General features: G+C 36.7%; 4 protein-coding genes across 10 annotated transcripts; 1 reads left to right on the top strand and 3 right to left on the bottom strand.

Moving 5' to 3' along the window:
* Positions 1 to 317: 317 nt before the first annotated feature.
* LOC111499579 lies at positions 318 to 1002 on the bottom strand. The gene has a single exon (XM_023151171.1). The coding sequence runs from the start codon at positions 937 to 939 to the stop codon at positions 478 to 480; it is 462 nt and encodes a 153-aa protein (XP_023006939.1). The 5' UTR covers positions 940 to 1002; the 3' UTR covers positions 318 to 477.
* A 2679-nt stretch (positions 1003 to 3681) lies between these two features.
* LOC111499856 lies at positions 3682 to 9822 on the top strand. Of its 5 annotated transcripts, XM_023151557.1 has the most exons (8): positions 3682 to 4194; positions 4408 to 4485; positions 4611 to 4691; positions 5032 to 5186; positions 5279 to 6375; positions 6607 to 6797; positions 6980 to 7133; positions 9207 to 9822. In XM_023151557.1, the coding sequence occupies exons 1-7, from the start codon at positions 3775 to 3777 to the stop codon at positions 6983 to 6985; spliced, it is 2028 nt and encodes a 675-aa protein (XP_023007325.1). In that variant the 5' UTR covers positions 3682 to 3774; the 3' UTR covers positions 6986 to 7133; positions 9207 to 9822. The 5 variants fall into 5 exon arrangements, with proteins under 5 accessions (XP_023007325.1, XP_023007326.1, XP_023007327.1 ...); XM_023151558.1 differs by lacking the exons at positions 6980 to 7133; positions 9207 to 9822 and having other exon boundaries at positions 5279 to 5708; positions 5742 to 6375; positions 6607 to 6945; XM_023151559.1 differs by lacking the exons at positions 6980 to 7133; positions 9207 to 9822 and having other exon boundaries at positions 4452 to 4485; positions 4654 to 4691; positions 6607 to 6945.
* On the bottom strand, positions 7743 to 9586 carry LOC111499858 (two-component response regulator-like PRR1). Its single transcript, XM_023151561.1, has 3 exons — positions 9225 to 9586; positions 8680 to 8838; positions 7743 to 8156 (listed from the first exon to the last, which is right to left on the bottom strand). The coding sequence occupies exons 1-3, from the start codon at positions 9552 to 9554 to the stop codon at positions 7950 to 7952; spliced, it is 696 nt and encodes a 231-aa protein (XP_023007329.1). The 5' UTR covers positions 9555 to 9586; the 3' UTR covers positions 7743 to 7949.
* Positions 9823 to 10968: 1146 nt separating the features above from the next.
* Positions 10969 to 18170, bottom strand: LOC111499854. 3 transcript variants are annotated; one of them, XM_023151553.1, is made up of 5 exons: positions 17600 to 18170; positions 13222 to 17407; positions 12252 to 12405; positions 12005 to 12165; positions 10969 to 11403 (listed from the first exon to the last, which is right to left on the bottom strand). In XM_023151553.1, exon 2 carries the CDS (start codon positions 17377 to 17379, stop codon positions 13234 to 13236), a length of 4146 nt encoding a protein of 1381 aa, XP_023007321.1. In that variant the 5' UTR covers positions 17380 to 17407; positions 17600 to 18170; the 3' UTR covers positions 10969 to 11403; positions 12005 to 12165; positions 12252 to 12405; positions 13222 to 13233. The 3 variants fall into 3 exon arrangements, with proteins under 3 accessions (XP_023007321.1, XP_023007322.1, XP_023007320.1); XM_023151554.1 differs by having other exon boundaries at positions 12005 to 12159; XM_023151552.1 differs by having other exon boundaries at positions 10979 to 11403; positions 12005 to 12405.
* Positions 18171 to 18565: the final 395 nt, after the last annotated feature.

The following is an 18565-nucleotide window of genomic DNA, read 5'->3' as shown; positions in this document are numbered from 1 at the left end:
ACAACCTTTATACCAATTTTGAGATATTTTTTAATAAAATAATTAATTTTTAAAAATACTTTACATATCTTGACTTGAGTTTTTTGTATCGAGATATTAATTTTTATTTTATTTTACAAAATCGATTTATTAGATATAAAATTGAAACTTTAGATTTATAATTTAATTTTAAAAGTTTTATAAAAGATATTAATATCATGGGATATGAGATTATGGAAAATATTAAAATTTACATTAAGGAAAGAAGAGAAAAAAAAAAAAAGGCTTATATATCATTATTGCAACACATTTTTTTTCTTTAATATGGAAACTATAAATAAAAAATATTATCTCTCTAAAAAACTTTAAAATTCAATTTACATATTTTCCGTACACCAACAACATTCCTGCTTTGCTGAATCGGATGCCATTTAGACCAATGGGAACCAAAAAGAAGAAAAGAAAAAGAGAAAAATAAAGAAATAAAAATACTAATCGCTAATGGACCTCTCTGGCATTATCGGCCACGTCGACTTTAGCGGTACACGATAGCAACCGCCGGAAGACGGACGTCAAAGCGGCGCACGATAACTCCTTCGCCTTCTTCAGCGTCGAACACTTCCTGATCTTCTCAGAGTCGTCCTCCTCCGCCATGGCCTTCTTCTTCTTCTTCTTCTTCTTATTTCTCCGGTGAGAAACTTTCTGTCGCATTCCGACTTTGCCGAAGCACTTGTTCGTCTTCTCCGCCACGTTATCCTCTTCTCTGGAGAATGTGTAACTTCTGAGATACATCTGCCGGCAAGAAATGCTGTCGACGACGCGCGAAGTTCGATTCAGTTTGGAGCTGACGGATCGGATGAACTCGGCGTCGGATTCCGGCCACTTGTAGAGGTTTATGTAGGTCGGACGGACGGGGACTCGAGCGTCGTTGATGCAGTTCGATATGCAGACGGAGGCCATGGCGGATTTGGAGGTAAAGAAGAGTTTAGGGATTTGTGAAATTAGTTACGGTTTTATTTATAGATAAAAAAATAAATAAATAAAAATAAAAACGGATGGGTTCGAGCTACAATTCGGCATGATTTGGTGGTCCCTTTAATTAAAATTTCCCTTAATTTCATTTCATTTCCATTAAATTACATTTCCCTTTAAACTTTATTTTAATTTCATCCTCACCATTTAAAATTATTTATCAAATATATTAAAAAAAATTAAACCATAATTAGATATTTGAGTCAAACTAAAACTATAAAATTTATTTAAAGCAGTAATTATTAATTACGAAATAAAATTAATTTGAAACAAATATTTACATGATTTGGAGTTTGACTTAGTCTTACTGACACGTAGGCACTCTCTTCTTCATGTGATTTATTTTGTATTTAATTCTAAATTTATTAATATAATTTAGTATTAAGGTAATTTCTTAAATTAAAGTTTTACTAGAAGCAGTTGAAAAGTTAAAAAGTAAAATTATAATTTTAGTAGGGGGAGTAGATTAAAAAATAAAAAAAATAATAAGTGAAGAAGTTGCGAACATTTTAAGCAAAGGAAAATGAGTACTCATAGGGAGTCATGATGGGAGTGTCTATGCTCTGTTTCTGCTTTCATTTTCTTCATTTATACTTACAAATTATACCTATTGCTTTGCTTCTATGGAACCTCACAATCAACTCCTACCAAACAACTTGGGCTTTATTTTATTCTTTTTTTTTTTTTGGGAATTTTTTACACTATTTTACACGGGTTGCTCGGGTTGGATCAATCGAGAGTAGAGAGCTTTCATGCCAAATAAATCGAGTTTGGTTGAAAATTTGGACCTGCCTCCAGAATCAATTTTAATGTTTTTCCTCCTATATTTATATATAACTTAGATACAAAGACCCAATAAAGTTTCAGACTTACGACATTCCTACCCGTATTAAGCCGATGGTGAAGAAGGGACTCGAGCCATGTTGAGGATTGGGAGCCTCACATTGGGTAATTTAAGAAATGATCATGAGTTTATAAATATGGTGTAACGGCCCAAATCCACCGCTACCAGATATTGTCCTATTTGGGCTTTCCCTTTCGAGCTTCCCGTCAAGGCTTTCAAAGGTGTCTGTTAGGGGGAGGTTGTCAACCCTTATAAATGGTGTTTTGTTCTCCTCCCAACCAATGTCAACCAATGTGGGCTAGGGTCGTTACACAAGGAATCCTATCTCCATTGGTCTGAGGCCTTTTAGGGGAGCCCAAAGCAAAGTCAAGAGAGCTTATGTTCAAAGTGGACAATATCATACCATTGTGTGGAGTCGTGATTTCTAACAAGCCATTGATGAGATAACACCTTGAAAGAGCTATAATTCTAACCTTGTGTTAAAAAAAAAAAAAAAAAAAAACAGTCTCAAGTAGATGGTTTATATGGAGCGTTTTGTAATAACTCAAACGCAATGTTAGCATATATTGTCCGCTTTGATCCATAACGTATCATTGTCAGCCTTGGTTTTAGAACGCGTCTATTAGGAAGAGGTTTCCACACCCTTACAAGAAATGTTTCATTCCCTTATTTAACCGATGTGAGATCTCATAGTCCACCCCTTTGTCCTCGCTGACACACCGCCTGGTGTCTGGATTTGATACCATTTGTAACAACACAAGTCACGGGTAGTATATATTATCCATTTTGGCCTGTTACATATTGACGTGAACCTCACAATTTTAGAACGCTTCGGTTAGAAAGAAGTTTTCACGTCTTTATAAAAAAATATTTCGTTCCCCTCTCCAGACGACGTGGGATCTCAAAATAAGGCTTCCAGCTATCTTTATCAAATATTGAAAATTTATAATTTTAAAATTGTACTCATGTAAGTTGATAACGCACTCAATTTCATATTATTTAAAGAAGAGTTAATATAATGGTTATAGATGGGAGGGTTTTAATTATGTGATAGCACAAAAAAGGAGATTTATTAAATTTTGTTAAAAAAGTAAAGTTTGCTAATGGACCAACCTTTATTTATTTATTTATTTATTTTAATTATGGCAATGGGCCAATCTTATGTTACATTAGGAGCAAGCTTTACGTAGTAATACTAATAATTAGTTCAATTTCCATTGTAATAATTGGACACAAAATTGGGCATTTACCATCCTAATTAGATTTTATTAAAAAAAAAAAAAAGTTAAATTACAATTTAATCCCTACACTTTCGAGTTTAAAATATTTAGAATTATTTTTAAATTAATTGATTTGTTAAATATAAAATGTAATTTTATGTTTAATAATACATTACATTTTAATTTTTTGTTGAGTAGGTTTTTTATATTTTAAAGTTATTGAATAAATAAAAAAATCTATTATATACAAAATTGAAATCGGAAGAATTTATTAATAAAATAGAAAAAATAAAAGATTTATTATATATTTATTAAAAATTTAAAAATTTATTAGAAATAAAATTAAAAGTTTGAGAGAGGTAATAGACTCTAACTTAGTCATTAACATTTTCTTTTAATAATAAATTTTGTTTAGAATTGGGAATTTCGGGTCGGTATTTTTCTTGCAAGTCGGATCTCTCGAAGCCCAATCACAGATATCACGTCCTTTTTTTGGGCTTAAAATTCATATTGGGCCTATACATCGGCCCATTTGTGAGCTTCGGGCCGCCCAAGTCCCATTATGTCCGATTTCTGAGTTTCGTTCACATCAGTTAAACCCTTCAGTTCGGGGCGCCTCAACGATGGAGAGCGTTTCTTGAGTTCTTCCTGCTTAAACCCTGAGCTTCATCAGTTCAAAGCTCTCTCTCCTCCATCGCCATGGGTTTCTTCGATCTCAATATTCCTTACGACGAGCACTCATCTTCATCTTCAATTAGGGTTAATCGCATCAAGATTGTGGCCAAACTGATGGAGCTCGGCTACTCCGGAATCGCCTACAACCGTACGATCAAAGGAGTGATGTCTGATAAGGACCGCTGTACTATTCCTCTCCTTAATGTTTCATCACTTCAAAGTATCCTTCCAACCTTCTCTGCCTCGTTGGAGTTCCACCGCAATCTTCTCGGCGTCCCGCGGTCCTCTCCTTTCCGTCAGTACACGCGTCTTACTATTTGTATCAATAGTTTGCAGGAGATTCTGGCAGTCAATTCTGGCAACCTCATTCTGAAGACCTACGATTTGATTGCCGTGAAGCCTCTTAATCAGAATGCTTTTGAGCAGGCTTGTGAGAAATTGGAGGTTTGTCGGATTTATTTTTGTGTTTATTTTGTTTTGTTATTGTTAAATCTAGCAATTTGCTTAGATTGTTCAATGATCTTGTTTGGAGTTGAGAGACAATACTTGCATAAGCTAGTAATCCTATTTGCATTTTTTTTTTCCTAATTCGAACTTATCATACTTTCCTTTGTCTTTCACAATTTAGTCATATTAACTGTGTTGTTCATCACGTAGATAGACATAATTGCAATTGATTTTGCGGAGAAACTGCCTTTCAGGTTGAAGCAAGGTCACATAAAATCTGCAATTCAGGTTTGTCAATTATTGATCTTTCGTGTTTTGTTTTACTTGAATTATTATGGCATAAATAAATGTATCATCCTTTTGATCAGTGGCGACTGACTTATATGTTCTGGCGATGTCCTTTTTTCTCACAGCGTGGAGTTTACTTTGAAATTATGTACTCTGATCTTCTTTCAGACGTTCATGCAAGGAGGCAAATGATATCTACTACTAAGGTTAGAATAAAGCATCAAGTTCTAGTTCATTTCTGGGGACGATATCGTGAAAGTTAGATGGCAAAAATCCATATCTGAACTACCTCTGTCAAACTTGCTCATTAATGCTTATTTTCGGATCCAAAGTGTGTTCGGACAAATCTTTCTAATATTATGCTCCTCAAAAAAGAGGGTGTCCATAGAAAGCTGTAGTGGACAATTGGTCTTCTAGAAGTGTTATGCTCTAGATCTTTGTATTGTACTTGGTGTTATTTTCTTGTTTTTGTTTACGAATGACACTTATTTCTTATCATGAGCGAGCTTGTGTTATGATCTGACCTTTAGCTTGTTGAACTTTCAGGTCTTGGTGGATTGGACAAAAGGAAAGAATCTCATATTATCTAGTGCTGCCTCTTCTGTAAATGAAATTAGAGGACCTTTTGATGTTGCAAACTTGTCATCCTTGCTCGGTGTCTCTATGGAGCGAGCAAAAGTTGCTGTTTCAAAAAATTGTCGGTATGAGTCTTAGAAAAGAATTAAAAATAAACCTTGTAGTTTGAGAAAAATACCATGAATATTTACGTGTTTTTATATGTACTGCATTTCAGCAATCTTATAGCTAATGCTTTAAAGAGAAAGCAGTTCTACAAGGAGACGATTCGAGTTGAAAGGATAACATCAGATGATAAGTTAGATTCGAATGACCCTTGGTCAGTGGATTTGTTCAAATGGGATCCTATATCAAGTGGCGAAGGTGATTTGCTATTGGATGATATAGCAAAATCTTTTGCTGCCACTAATAAATCAAAAATTGTGAAAGCCATTGATTTCACTTCAGTCATTGACAACATGCCTCCACAAGGTTTTCTAATCAAGAATGTAATAGCAGGCTCTGAGGCAAAAGTGTCGTTGAATGATAACAGAGGCTTGTCGTGCGTTGTTGATGCCATTGAGCCACCAATTGCAGTAAATGGAGTAATTCAACAGTCCTGTCCTCTTGATGGAAAACATTGTTCTACATCCGATCGTCAATGCTCTGTAATTGAAAATCCTAAAATTTCACGTTCACATGATGATGCAGGAAAAGTTGGAAGTAATTCTGATGAAGACAAATGCACTGTTGAAGAAATTGTGCAGCCCAAGGCCTCAGTGCAGGAAGAACCTATTGAAATGGACATTGACAATGTTCAACCGCAAAACCCGCTACCCAGTAGCGAGTTAAATGTAGTATCCACAAATGTGTTTGTGCATTATCCTACATCTACCAGAGATGTATTAGATGTTGTTTCAATAAATGATGGAAAAGAAACTTTTACAATGTCAGAGGATGTTGCTTCTCACCGGCATGAGTATTGCTTAAAAAGTTCTGATACATTGTCTGGTTTAGAAAGTGTGTTGAGGGACAAAAGTTCAACTAATTTGGTTTCAGAAAATCAAATGAATATGACTACGGTATTAGATGGTTCATTTACAGCTGAAGAATGTTTAGTTGGTGCAAGACTTGGGGAGCCTATGGATGTAGCAGCAGTCGAGGATTGGGTTTCTCCTCTTAGTTCTTGTATGATTGATATAAAAGATGATTATTTGATCTCAATTCGACAACAAACATCTGAGGTGTTGATGGAAGAGCAAAAAAGTGAAGAAGCTGACCCTCAGATCAAACCTCCACCTGTAGATCAGTCTATATCTGGCGTAATGTCAACAGGTACCTAATTTTCACTGAGATTTAAGACATGGAGGCTCACTTTTATATTGAAACTCCACAGATTAACACTCTTTCCGTATACCCAACTCTTTTAGTTTGGGATACACTAACTGAAACCTCCATTTTGATTGAACTCTGTTTATGTCCTGTTTGATTCTGTTAACTATGAAAACCGAGTCAAGTTTTCATCAATTGCTTGATTTTTTTTTCTTATGAAACTAATAAATGCAGGGACATGTCGTGCAAAACGAAAGAGACATCAACATCATCCAGCATTAAAGCTTCTGCAGTTAACCAATCCTAAGGTTTTCAAGAGAGTTCAGGAAACATATTCAGAGAAATACCGATCAAAACGGAGGAGACATCGTCCAGCGCTACTGCTTCCATTCAAGCGCTTAATCAATCCTCTGTTCTTCAAGAAGGTCCGCAAAACTAAAAGCTAGCAGTACTATTTTCTTCGGTTTTACTCGATTGATATATTCAATTTTGTTTATAATAGCTGGATATACATTTTGCTCCAATTAGTCTCAATGAGTTATTCTTCACTATCGAGTTTCAAAAGTTTGCTCCTTTTTCCTCCTCAGAAAAATATTTGAGTGTTTAGGTGTAGAAGTTAGTTTGAGCTCATTACAGAGTCCAAACCAAATGGCTCACCGGGATCCAACTGTGTGGCTTGAGACTTCATGAATCTTCCTCACTGCTTGTGAAGCCGAACGGAGGCATCATAGAACTTCATTGGTGGAAATGGAATCATACATGTGAGTATTTATTGCTTTTTTGAATAGTGAACTAATAAATCATCCTATTTATGATATTACAGTAATTTTTCAGTACATTTTTTTTAACAATATTGGTAGGAATCATGATTCTCCACGATGGTATGATATTGTCCACTTTGAGCATAAGCTCTCGTGGCTTTGCTTTGAGATTTCCCAAAATGCCTCGTACGAATGAAGATGTACTTTACTTATAAACCTATGATCATTCCCAAAATTAGTCAGAATGGGACTCCCTCCTTACCATCCTCAACAAATATTTATCTATAAGTTTCTTTAACAGAGTACTTAAAAAAGCTAGGTAGCAACTTTTATTGAGGGCCGTATAGAATAGAATATGGAAAGAACCTAATATTGTGAAGATGGCGACTGTCACCAAACTAAGTTGCAATCCCTTTTGTTGTTGTCTTACCAAATGACAATGACTGAAATTCTCTCCACCTTTTTGACTTATCTTGGCGTTTATCCCGAGCACTAAAAACACACCTCGAATCAATCCCCCAAACGGCTCACCCAATCTTTCAGCCTGCCCATGTCAATCCTAACCTATGTCAAATCCTTTTCACAAAAAAGATGAAAACGAGCTCCATAATCGATTAAATATTACAATTACCCTTCACCATTATTAATACAAATATAGTTAGAGCCAACTCAAACTTTGGGTTCCATACATGGAAAAAGAAAAGAGAGAGAAGCCTAAATAAGCAATGTAAAACTCTCACGCAACTGAAAGATGGTCAAAATGGAAGAGGCCGATTGCAACTAGAGCTACATTATTATTTTTTGCTTTTGAGAGATTCATGGAATAAGATTCGTAGAATATGCATCTACAAAGTACTTGATCCAATTATCATCACAATTTGCCTCTTCTTCTTCTTCTCCTTGTTCTTCCTCTTGCCCATGACTCCATTGCACTGGATAATTCTTTGCAACGTCGTAGTTGTACCTTGCAAATCGTCCTCTAATCCTTGGTCGACTATCGGCCAATGACTTCCTACAAGCATACTAAAAGAACACAAATAGTATTATGAGAATTTTTAGCCATATGAACAAAACCTACAAAATTATTATCATGGTGCGAAGATATGAAGAAGATTGATTGATCGATCGTTTTGTCATTTGTGATTCAACAAATGTTTTCTTTGCTTTTTAGACCAATTTTGGGATAAATTTAAAATCTGCCTTTTCCATGGTTACCATCCAAATAAAAAGGTGTGGTTTGAATGACAAAAGCAAAAAGATGAAGGATGAGATTGAAAATTATACGAACAATACTCAATAAATTTGCATAAATTACTTATTTTAGTGAAGAATCAAACCATTACATTATTTGAATTATTATATTTATACTATAAGGTTAGAAATTATCTTTCCAATTACTAACTTTATGGTTGTTGGCATATAGAATCTATCAAATTATATGTAGGTACAATAAGAAATGAATTATTCTTTAGAATTATTTCATAATTTCAAGTAGGGTAAGATAAAGAAGAATATAAGAGAGAACAAAAAAAAAAAAAAAAAAAACCTTAATCTTCTTGTTGAAGTTCCTCTGGTTTCTTTTGCTCCTATACCTTTGAATTCTCTCCTTCTTCTCTTCTGGACTGTACCTACAAGCTCTGCTCATCCCGTCAATGGCGATGCTACTTTCACATGAAACTGGACTCTCTGCTCTCTGATTATTCCTCTGCCATACCCATTTTTAAGTTTATTACTCAAACCCCATTTAATCATTTGTATATTAATTTAAATATTATACTCGAGACCCAAAAAGAAAAAAAGAAACTCTTTGGGTTCTTGAAAAGCCAAGCTTTTTCAATGATCCTTTGCATGGAGGTTGAGCATCATGGTTGAATATTTCCATTAATAGGAGAAATTATTTGAAAAAAACTGAAATAATAATGTGACTTTTTGACTCATTTATTAAATGAAAAAAGGGTATGTGACGGCTCATTTTTTGGATTTTAAATTCGAGTCTTGAATAAATTATTGTATTATTGGAAATAATCAACTTTTTCATGTTCTGGAATGGTGTTTAATTGTGTCATCTTGAAGTGATGATAAACCTCTCACCTGAAAATCACCGGCGGGAAGGGATAGCTTGTGTTGGAGGATATCGAAGTAGGGCGGCGGTGGCGGCGGCGACGAACCGGTTTGTTGAAGAAGGCCATTGGTTTTGAGAGAAGGGTTAAGGAGGCTAAAAGTATGGTGAAATAGAATATTGTTAGTTGGTGGACGAATTGTTTGGGGTTGCGGCGGTGAAGTCAGTGAACCGTCGCCCCAGCTGTCTGGAAGTTCAGAGTTCCATTGCTTGATGGAGGAACAAGGTAACCAGTCAAAATCAACACCGGCGGTGTCGGTGGAGGAATGCGAGGCGGCGGAGAGAAAGTGGGAGATGGTCATTGGGACGGCGGCGCGTGAGTTTTAGAAAGAATAAGATCAGAGTGTGCGTGAAGGGGAAGGGGAGGCTCGAGAGAGTTGGAGATTGCAAATGCGCCATTGAGGGACTACTTATGGTACCACGCGAGCTCGGATGATGACGTGGAATATGACGCCACGTATTTATTATTATTATTATCGTCTTTGGAAAAAACACATATTTTTAATATCGTTGACTTTTTTTTTTCTAACTATTTAGAATATATATAATACTACAGAAAAATACTCTTTATTGTGAACAAAACTGAAAGTTATTTGGATGAAAAATTATTTTTCAATACAAAACCATTAACATTTAAACTTTGTTTGTGTACCAATTCCGTTTAAAGAAATATATATATCATATTCTGAGAACAACTCAACTGGTTAAGACTTATATCATTAATCAAAAGATAATAGATTTAAATTTATTTTGTTTATTTACTGGATCTTGCAAGAAAAAGAAAGATTGATATACACCTTCCGAAAATAATTCAATTAGTTAAAACATCAATTATTCATAAAGAATTTGTTTTTATTTAACTGGTTAAAATGTATATTATTAATCAAAAGATCAGAGATTTGAATTTGTTTTGTTTATTTAATGGGTCTTACCAAGGAAGACAAAAATTAATATACACCTTTTGAAAATAAATCAATTGAATAAGACGTATATCATCAACTAAAAGATCAGATGTTTGAATTTGTTTTGTTTATTTAACCGGTCGGGGTTGGAAGGAAGACGAAAATGGATGGTGGGGTCCTCATAAATGCATCAAAGCTCGAATCTTGCAGGTAAAAAAGGTTTCTTTATGAAGAAAAAATTGGAATTGAAACTTTGAAATGAAGTTGTAGCAGTACAGCCCACTTCCATGGCGGGCCTCTCTGAGGAAGAAAGCTTCGAAAACTTTGTTCAGCAGCTCCAACCAATATGTTCGAAAGGCAATTTTAGAGATGCCCATATCAGGAAATGGAAACTAAGAACACAGGTCATTTTAGTCGGAATTAAAGGCGTTTTGAGATAGATACCCATTTAATTGCGTATGATTTAAAACTAAGTCGAGTCGAGTACCGAGTGAGTTGAGGAATCATTTCGAGTCGAAGCCTGTAAAAGATAAGGAAGAAGAATAAGAGTCATTGTCATGAAAAAGAGAAGAACTCAATGCTTTTTGAAATAATATTGTGAATGAACTCTAAATATTTCACTTTCCTTTGGGAGTTTTGTCAGTCTTCAATCAATCATGGGGCACCCATCAACGAATATGGAGAAAATGGAGATCATCACAACTTTGAATTAAACTTTCCCATTTGTAGACCATAATTTCAATCAACTTGTTTTATTGTTTCATTTCTTTTCCTCTTCAGAACATAAACTTCGTTTTTCAAAACAAATACGCAACAATCAATCAAATTTTTGAACGTAAAGTGAGAAACAATATTGTTTATTTGATCTTTGAGTATACAGTTCGAAAAATTGTTTAAAGTGATCAAAGTTCATTTGATAGTTGACTAACGAAAAGGTATCGGGCGATCAATTTGAGATCTTTTCGTTGACTAAAACTTTTCCTATCTTTTCCTCGTCCCATCTCTAGTGAAAGCTGTTGTCATTCAGCTATGAACGTTGTTGTCGTTGTCGTCGTTGTCGTCGTCCTTGATGGTCTTCAATCACCAAGGATCCCTTCATGAAAAAATCATCACTTTGTTCCATATGATTCCAGATTTGAAACTTCCATAGTTTGGAACAAATGAGAGCCTCCCTTCAGTGATCATCCATGAACTAAAGACCTCCGATGGTCCAATGGAAGGGAGCTTGGTGATGGTAGTATCAGTAAAACTATTAGAAGATAAAAGGAAAGGAGAGAGATAGAGAGAAAGTCTAGTTAGTAAAAGAAATATTATCATAACGTTCCCAAATTAACAAAGTAGCCATACGACCCCTTCGTTAGACAACTAATGATCACAAACATCCTTCAATCTCGGAGACTAAAACTATCTTCTACGAAGCATTCAATCACCCTATAGATATTAAACTCAAACTTCAACAACCAAAAATAAATCACTAAGCTCAGGTAAGAGATTAAAAGATACCTTAATCACTAAACTCATATAGATATTCACATATTATGAGCGTTTTTCTTTAAATCCATCTAATAGAATTCTTCTATTTTATCCTTTGAGTTGGTGACACAATTGGAATCTAGCTTTGGATTTAGACACACCGATGTCAGAAATTATATCAAATCCAATGAAACAGCCCAAGCCCAAGCTCACCGCTAGCAGATATTGTCCTTTTTAGGTTTTCCCTTTCGGATTTCCTCTCAAAGTTTTTAAAAAGCGTATGCTAAGGAGAAGTTTCCACACCCTTATAATGAAAGCAACCAACAGCAACACTACACAAAAACATACAAACTTGGAGGGAGATAAGTTCATCATACCTGTCTAATTTGGCTTTGATCATCATGCTTTCAAATGCCTGTCTATCTTTTCATGTTTTTATTTGTAAATGGCTGGCGATGAGAATCTACAGCTTCTGATATCTCTTTCATTTTGCAGCTTCAATACAAGCATGGGAGCAAAAGAATTTCCTTTTCTGCATCTAATTAGTATAAATATGTAGAAGACCAACCAAATTTATGAACTTGGCCTGTTTTCTCATTTACACTTCAAAAAAAATCAATATACCTGTGATAGACATTGTCAAGGCAATTGTGTTAAGCTTTAGATGCACTTCTGTGCTATCGTGCACCAAGAACAATCAATATACACACTTGTAAAATGCAAAAATAATGCGGCCTTCAATGTGTCACAAGCCTCACCGGAACAACACAAATTAGCTCTGCACAACATAAACAAGTGGAAGCTTTGTTAGAAGTTAAACAGTAAGCATATTCAGTGGCACATCTACAAGTTCCAACACTTTACATTTATATCTAACTCATTGCTGCCTTCTTATCAGAAAAGAACCTTTCCCATAATCAAAATAATCTTCTGCCAGCTTAATAAGATAACAACAAGTTTAATGCCACTCCATGCTCACACGTGACAAGTGTAACGACCTAAGCCCACCGCTAACAGATATTGCCTCTTTGGACTTTCCCTTTTGGACTTCCCTTCAAGGTTTTTAAAATGCGTCTGCTAGGGAGAGATTTCCACACCTTTATAAAGAATGTTTCATTCTCCTCCCCAGCCGACGTGGGATCTCACAATCCACCTCCCTTCGAGGCCCAGCATCCGAGCAAGTTAAGAACATATCTTTTCTGGCACTTCACTCTTGCATTTTAACTCTACCTAAACAACATCTTACTCTATCATAATTTATTATTCTTCATGAAAGACAGGTATGCAGTAAATCAACACACAGATTACTTGAATTATCTACTACTTCACAATGTAAATTTTCGTTCTTTTTTACTTCAATAATTTACTAAATTTACCTTAAAGATCTTCTTTCGTCTAAATAAGAAATCCATTCGACTAATAGGGGAAAAAATAACCTTATAATGGAAAATTAAAAACAGATACGCCCACTACCAAAACAATGTATACCAGGTAGAAAGAAAATATTCAGTCAATAACATTAAATACTAAGGACGCTCTAATTCAGGGTGTACGACATCCGAATTCCAAAAGTTAATACCAGACAGACGACTACCTGCAGTAATTATTATGATATGCTTGCACGTAGGAATCCAACCGGGCTTTGTCCCCCAAATGCTTCATCGTCAAAATCTTCGTTCGTGGAATTTTCTTGACATATCAACTTGGTCTCTTCCATAGGATTAGAAGCCTTCATAACCTGTGGACTTTGAGACATCTCGTCATGATCGGACCCATGATTGTTATCTATGTCATGCTCCACAACTTGCCTCACGTCACTGTAAATTTGTTCGGTTCCTTTAACATCATCGATACACGGGGGATCTGTGTTGAGCTCGGAGCAAATGTCATATCCAATGTTTTCTCCAGATGCATGATAAGCTACTGTCACAAGTCCATGATCAGATGATTGGTCAATGACATCTTTTTTGGGTCTCCTCCATTTCTTAGTAGATGAAGTACCATCATCCTCAAAATCTTCTTCCTCGCGTTCTCTATGCAAATAAACCCACAATTTTCTTTCACCATCAAATTGCACGCAAGGATCGCGTTCATAATGTAATCTGTCCAATGCGCCACTAACAACTTGATTAACTTGTGCATCAGATACATCTTCCATAACATATTGTGAATCTCTTATCAACGTACACACATCTGCTCTGGTGCCAATACTTCCTGGCAATCGTGCAGTAGCATCTCTCACAAGACAAAGAATCGTGACATGTGGAGGGCGATCTTTCTTTAGCATGAAATGATCCCGTGCCTTAGATGTAGGCTTGCCACCACACCTTCTTAAGGGAGCAACAATAGACTTTTTACCATCAGCTGCTGTGTAAGAGAAAGCACGATCGGGAATTGAGTACCTTAGAACTTCTTCCCGACGAAAATAATCCCTCACCTCTTCAGTACTAGAGCTAATAGTATTAAGACTCTTCTGAGCCCTCAAGTCCCTAAACCTTTCTTTCTCATCTACGTTAAACTGCATTAAAGAGGCAGGTGGTGCAGGAAGACTTCCTATTAGTTGAAGAGTTTCTTGGCCACTTTTAAGCCAATTGGCAAATGAGTCTACCAACTTAACAAGCATCTTGTGAGGAAGACCCCAAGCTTCAGGTGATGCTGCCTCTTCAATGGCCTCGTAATCTGACGAACTTCGAGAAACTGGGCCAATCCATGACCATGTTTTTGTTGATTTTTCATAAATTGCTAGCATCTTCCAGCCCTTTGCTCCCAAAGGAGCAGTTTTTGATGAAAATATCTTCAGAACCCCTCTCACCAAATCCAAAAGTGGTTCTTGCGTCTCGAGAATGCTAGGATCCCCAGGGTTAGATTTCACACGATCTACTATCTCTTGAACTGTTAGCGAAGGAACATTTACTTCCTCAGCCTGTTCTAAGTTATTTACATCCGCCTTATTATCATGAGAAAGATCTAACGTGAAGTCACCCTCATGCCGTTTCTTCTTCTCCTTAATGGGTTCTAACATATCTTCGGGAAGTGGAGTAATCGTGGCCAGGCGAACTGCAGTAAGAAGATGCATGATGGAGAATGAAAAGCCAGTGTGAACCGTAGGTGTAATCAACAGGAACGAATTTCTCTGAGGCTTGATTTCCTGCTCCATATCCAGTGTCCCCATTTCTGTAGCGGGAGGCTCAGATCTTCCCACATCAGAACTACAACCGTCGGCCTTCTGCCTCTTCTTCTTCTTCTTCTTCAATGGAGTGGAATCATTAACTTGTTGGAGGGTGTCACTCTGCAATTCACCTTCATCCTTTTTATCCATTTCTGTCACATTCCCCTTCACTTTCCTTTTCTTCTTTACTGAGTTACATCCTAGTAGGGAACCATTAGGTCTTTCACTGGAAATACCCATAAATGATTCACTTTGCAAACCTGCCTGTGGAAATCTATCAGCTCCATAATCATCTTCAAATAATCTCATCTCGTTGGAATTACCTTCCTCGTCAACAGCATAGTCGTAAAGATTTCTGGACTGCATTGCAGAAAGATCATGATTACCCCTGCCTTTCCGTTTTCCCTCTGCAGTGAAGGACTTAGATGAGGATTTACGTGATCTTTTGCTAGATTCTGATTGCAATCGACCATTATTAAACATTTTGGAATTTTTCTTCACTTCATCATCTTCATCATCACTGAATGTATCCAAAACTGGGAGGTAGTTCTTTTCTGACACTTTAGAGGATAGGTCTTGGAAAGAACCAGAGTCTTGAATCTTGCCCAGCCTTGTATTCATAGTGTTAACTCCACTTAAGGCGTATCCATGTTGAGGAGATTTATTAACCGTCTTTTTGGAGTATGATATTGGATCAAGAGTACCAATGTGCTCCTTTATATCATTTTTGACATACTTGACCTTTTTAGCTTCTAAACCAGAATTCAACGACGAAAACTGTGAAACTTCCATTACACTGGGATAGGCCAACTTGCTCCTCAATATTGGATTGCCATCCTCATCATCTTCAAACTGTTCAGATGATTCTGATTCAGTTTCTTCGCCTCTAACGAACTTTTTGTTTCCTTTGGAGGAAGCAGGGTCTGATCCCATTTTCTGGACAAATCTTCCTTTAGTTTTCTTTTGTGATGGTTTAGCTCTTAATTCAGAGGGTACATGTCCCTCATTTATCTGAGGAGAGGGAGATCTATACGCTTTGTAGTTAAGATCAGTAGGCTCCATAGCAGTCTTCCAGTTCTTGCCCCTAATGCTCCGGTCAGCATTTTTAAGCAGTGGATCTGTCGCAAAAGACTTCCCTCGAGTCTTGTTATGTCGGAGTGAACCAGCAAGACCTTCAGAGTCAACTTTAGTACTTTTATGTGGAGGCTGAGAAATGCTGGGCTTCATAGATTTTGTCTGATCCCTAATTGACTGGGCTTTTTTGGAAGGATTGTAGGATGACCTCATACTGACTGGCTTTTCAGCCACAACACTCCTCTTTCGAACCAAATTTACATTCTTGTTCTTGCCATATAAATCACCTTTTGATGACAAAGGAAGTCCAATGAAATTGTCAAAAATGTTACCCCTCAAAGCCTCATATCTCTTACTAGCTTCTAGAACCCCCTTCTCCATCCCACCACCGGGTGGGGCCCTTAGATCCCGTGGGGTACCCTTTCTGTTGGTCGTTTCTTTAGTAGCATTACCGATCCTCGTCTCGTCCCTTATCCTAAGCATTGGGCCTGAGTAATATCCGCCTACCTTTCTCCGTTGAGGGAGATCACCTATAGAACTATAGGGCGTTGAGTTAATATCTAAATCGTGATAAGCTGATGGAAGGCTGACCATAGGTTCCATCAGAGAAGGAAACTTGGATCCGGCCAACTTAAATATACCCTTGGAATTCTGCTTTCCATATTCAGGTGCTTCAAGATTAGTCAACCGACCTCCTAAAGGAAAATCTAAGTCAGAACTTGCATTATATGAAGAAAAGTTGTGCAATTTAGAAGCCACTTTCTTGTCCTTGAATCTTCTCCGAAATCCTTCCCCTGATACTCTATCTGATGAGTCAGTTTCTAAACCATCGATCCTCTCATAATCGAAACTTTTCTGACTTCTCATAAGATTTAAGATACGGAGCCTCTCTTCCATGCTGTATCCTCTACAGTTAAGCCAATCATCTCTCATCCAACAAAGTCTGCTAATCATATTGTTCTGATGCTTCCTCAGAAGATGATAGTGTTGCCGCCTTTGGAAAAATTTCAGACCATGACGATAAAGCGCAACTCTCGGCTCACATAAACCCCCCTTCAACATGCTAAATAACATCTTTATTGGGCTTCCAAAATGGAAGTTGCTACCCGTAAAAAGCTCTTTTAGCGTGAGCATATACGTCTCTTGGTCCATATCTGGGAGGAACTTAGAGAGGTTAAACTGCTCCTCGTCGCTTAGGCATTCATTCCACACATCAACAGACAATATATCTTCCAAACCCGAAAGATCATACAACTCAAGAGGAATGCTGCAAGTTTGATCATCAACATGACAGAATTCCACCCCTGCCTCTCCCCATTCCAGCGTATCATAATCATCAGACCCTGCCCCAGAATCTACATCATTAATCTCATCATCATCATCATCAGACTCCACAGCAGAGGTATGTCTGTGAAGCTCATCCTCGTCACTGGATATGCTCTTCTTACTCCCAGGTGAAAACTCATAGTCAAACCTCGAAACCTTAAAATTGTTCTTCTCAATAGCCATGGACCATTTATTTTAACCCAAATCAATCCTAAGACAACACAGAACAAAAACCGAATTAACTCCTCCGACTATCAAATTCCAAGAACTCCAAACCGGAACATAACCAAGTCTAGACCCTAAACAGCAATTATACGCTCAAAATAAAGAGGAAAAAAAAAATCGAATTTACAAACATCAAAGCAAAAGCAACACAAATTTAGAAAAAAAAAAAAAAAATTACCTCATTCGCGATTAGATTAACTTGTTGATGATATCCAAAGAAGCCATAGCGGAAATCGGAAGGCACCAAAAGAGAAAAGAAATCGTGAAAACATTAAATAATAATAATAATAATAATAATGAAAACCCTAGCCAGAAGGCGGTGGTGTGTGTGTGTATATATATATATAACCGTGTAGAAGGAGACGAAGAGCAGGTCGAAAAGGATTGAAGAAGACGACGATGACGTGGACGGAGAAGGAACGTCGGATTGCGAGGAAGAAGAAGAAGAAGAAGAAGAAGAGGAGGAGGAGGAGTGGAAAAGACGAAAAGGGGCAGAAGAAAGAGAAAGCGTGAGGGAGTTGGAATTGGTGTCGACGAAGATAGCAATAGCATCAGAGAAAAGAAGAGCTTAGGGCGCACAGACACACACACACACACCAGAGACCACTGAGTCAACTCGGGCATCGCCATTCCGACTGACGGGCACGGGCAGCCCATCTTTCCCACTCTCACCGTTGGATCTCCAATCATCACATCCCCCTACGACGACGTCGTTTCGTCTCGAATACTAGTATATAAATCATCACATCCCCTTCGACGGACGACGTCGTTTCTTCTCAAATAATATATATATTCCTTCTAATTCTATTATTAATTTAGGAGTGGATCCAAATAAATTTAAATATAAGAAAGAATTATATCAAATTCCAAGTTTGGTGGTCGACCTCAAATGAGGTACTTACTGAGCGAACCCGGTTCATCTGTTTCTAATCTTTTTTTTTTTTTTACCTAATTAAAAGTCAGTTAATAAAATATACTGTGTTATAAACACCATACTAGTGTACATTATTCTTCCTCAAATAAATTAGCTTTTTTATTATTTGGGATTTTTTTTTTTAATTTTGAATTTGAATTTTATATTTTTATTAGTTTAGTTTAGATAGGTTTAAAATATATATATATATTTTAATTTAAATTCTTGTAT

The sequence above is a fragment of the Cucurbita maxima genome, unplaced genomic scaffold (assembly GCF_002738345.1).
Source record: "Cucurbita maxima cultivar Rimu unplaced genomic scaffold, Cmax_1.0 Cma_Scf00027, whole genome shotgun sequence".
NCBI classification, from domain to species: domain Eukaryota; kingdom Viridiplantae; phylum Streptophyta; class Magnoliopsida; order Cucurbitales; family Cucurbitaceae; genus Cucurbita; species Cucurbita maxima.
The sequence above is the reverse complement of the archived record's forward strand: the minus strand, read 5'-3'. Positions and strand labels throughout refer to the sequence as shown.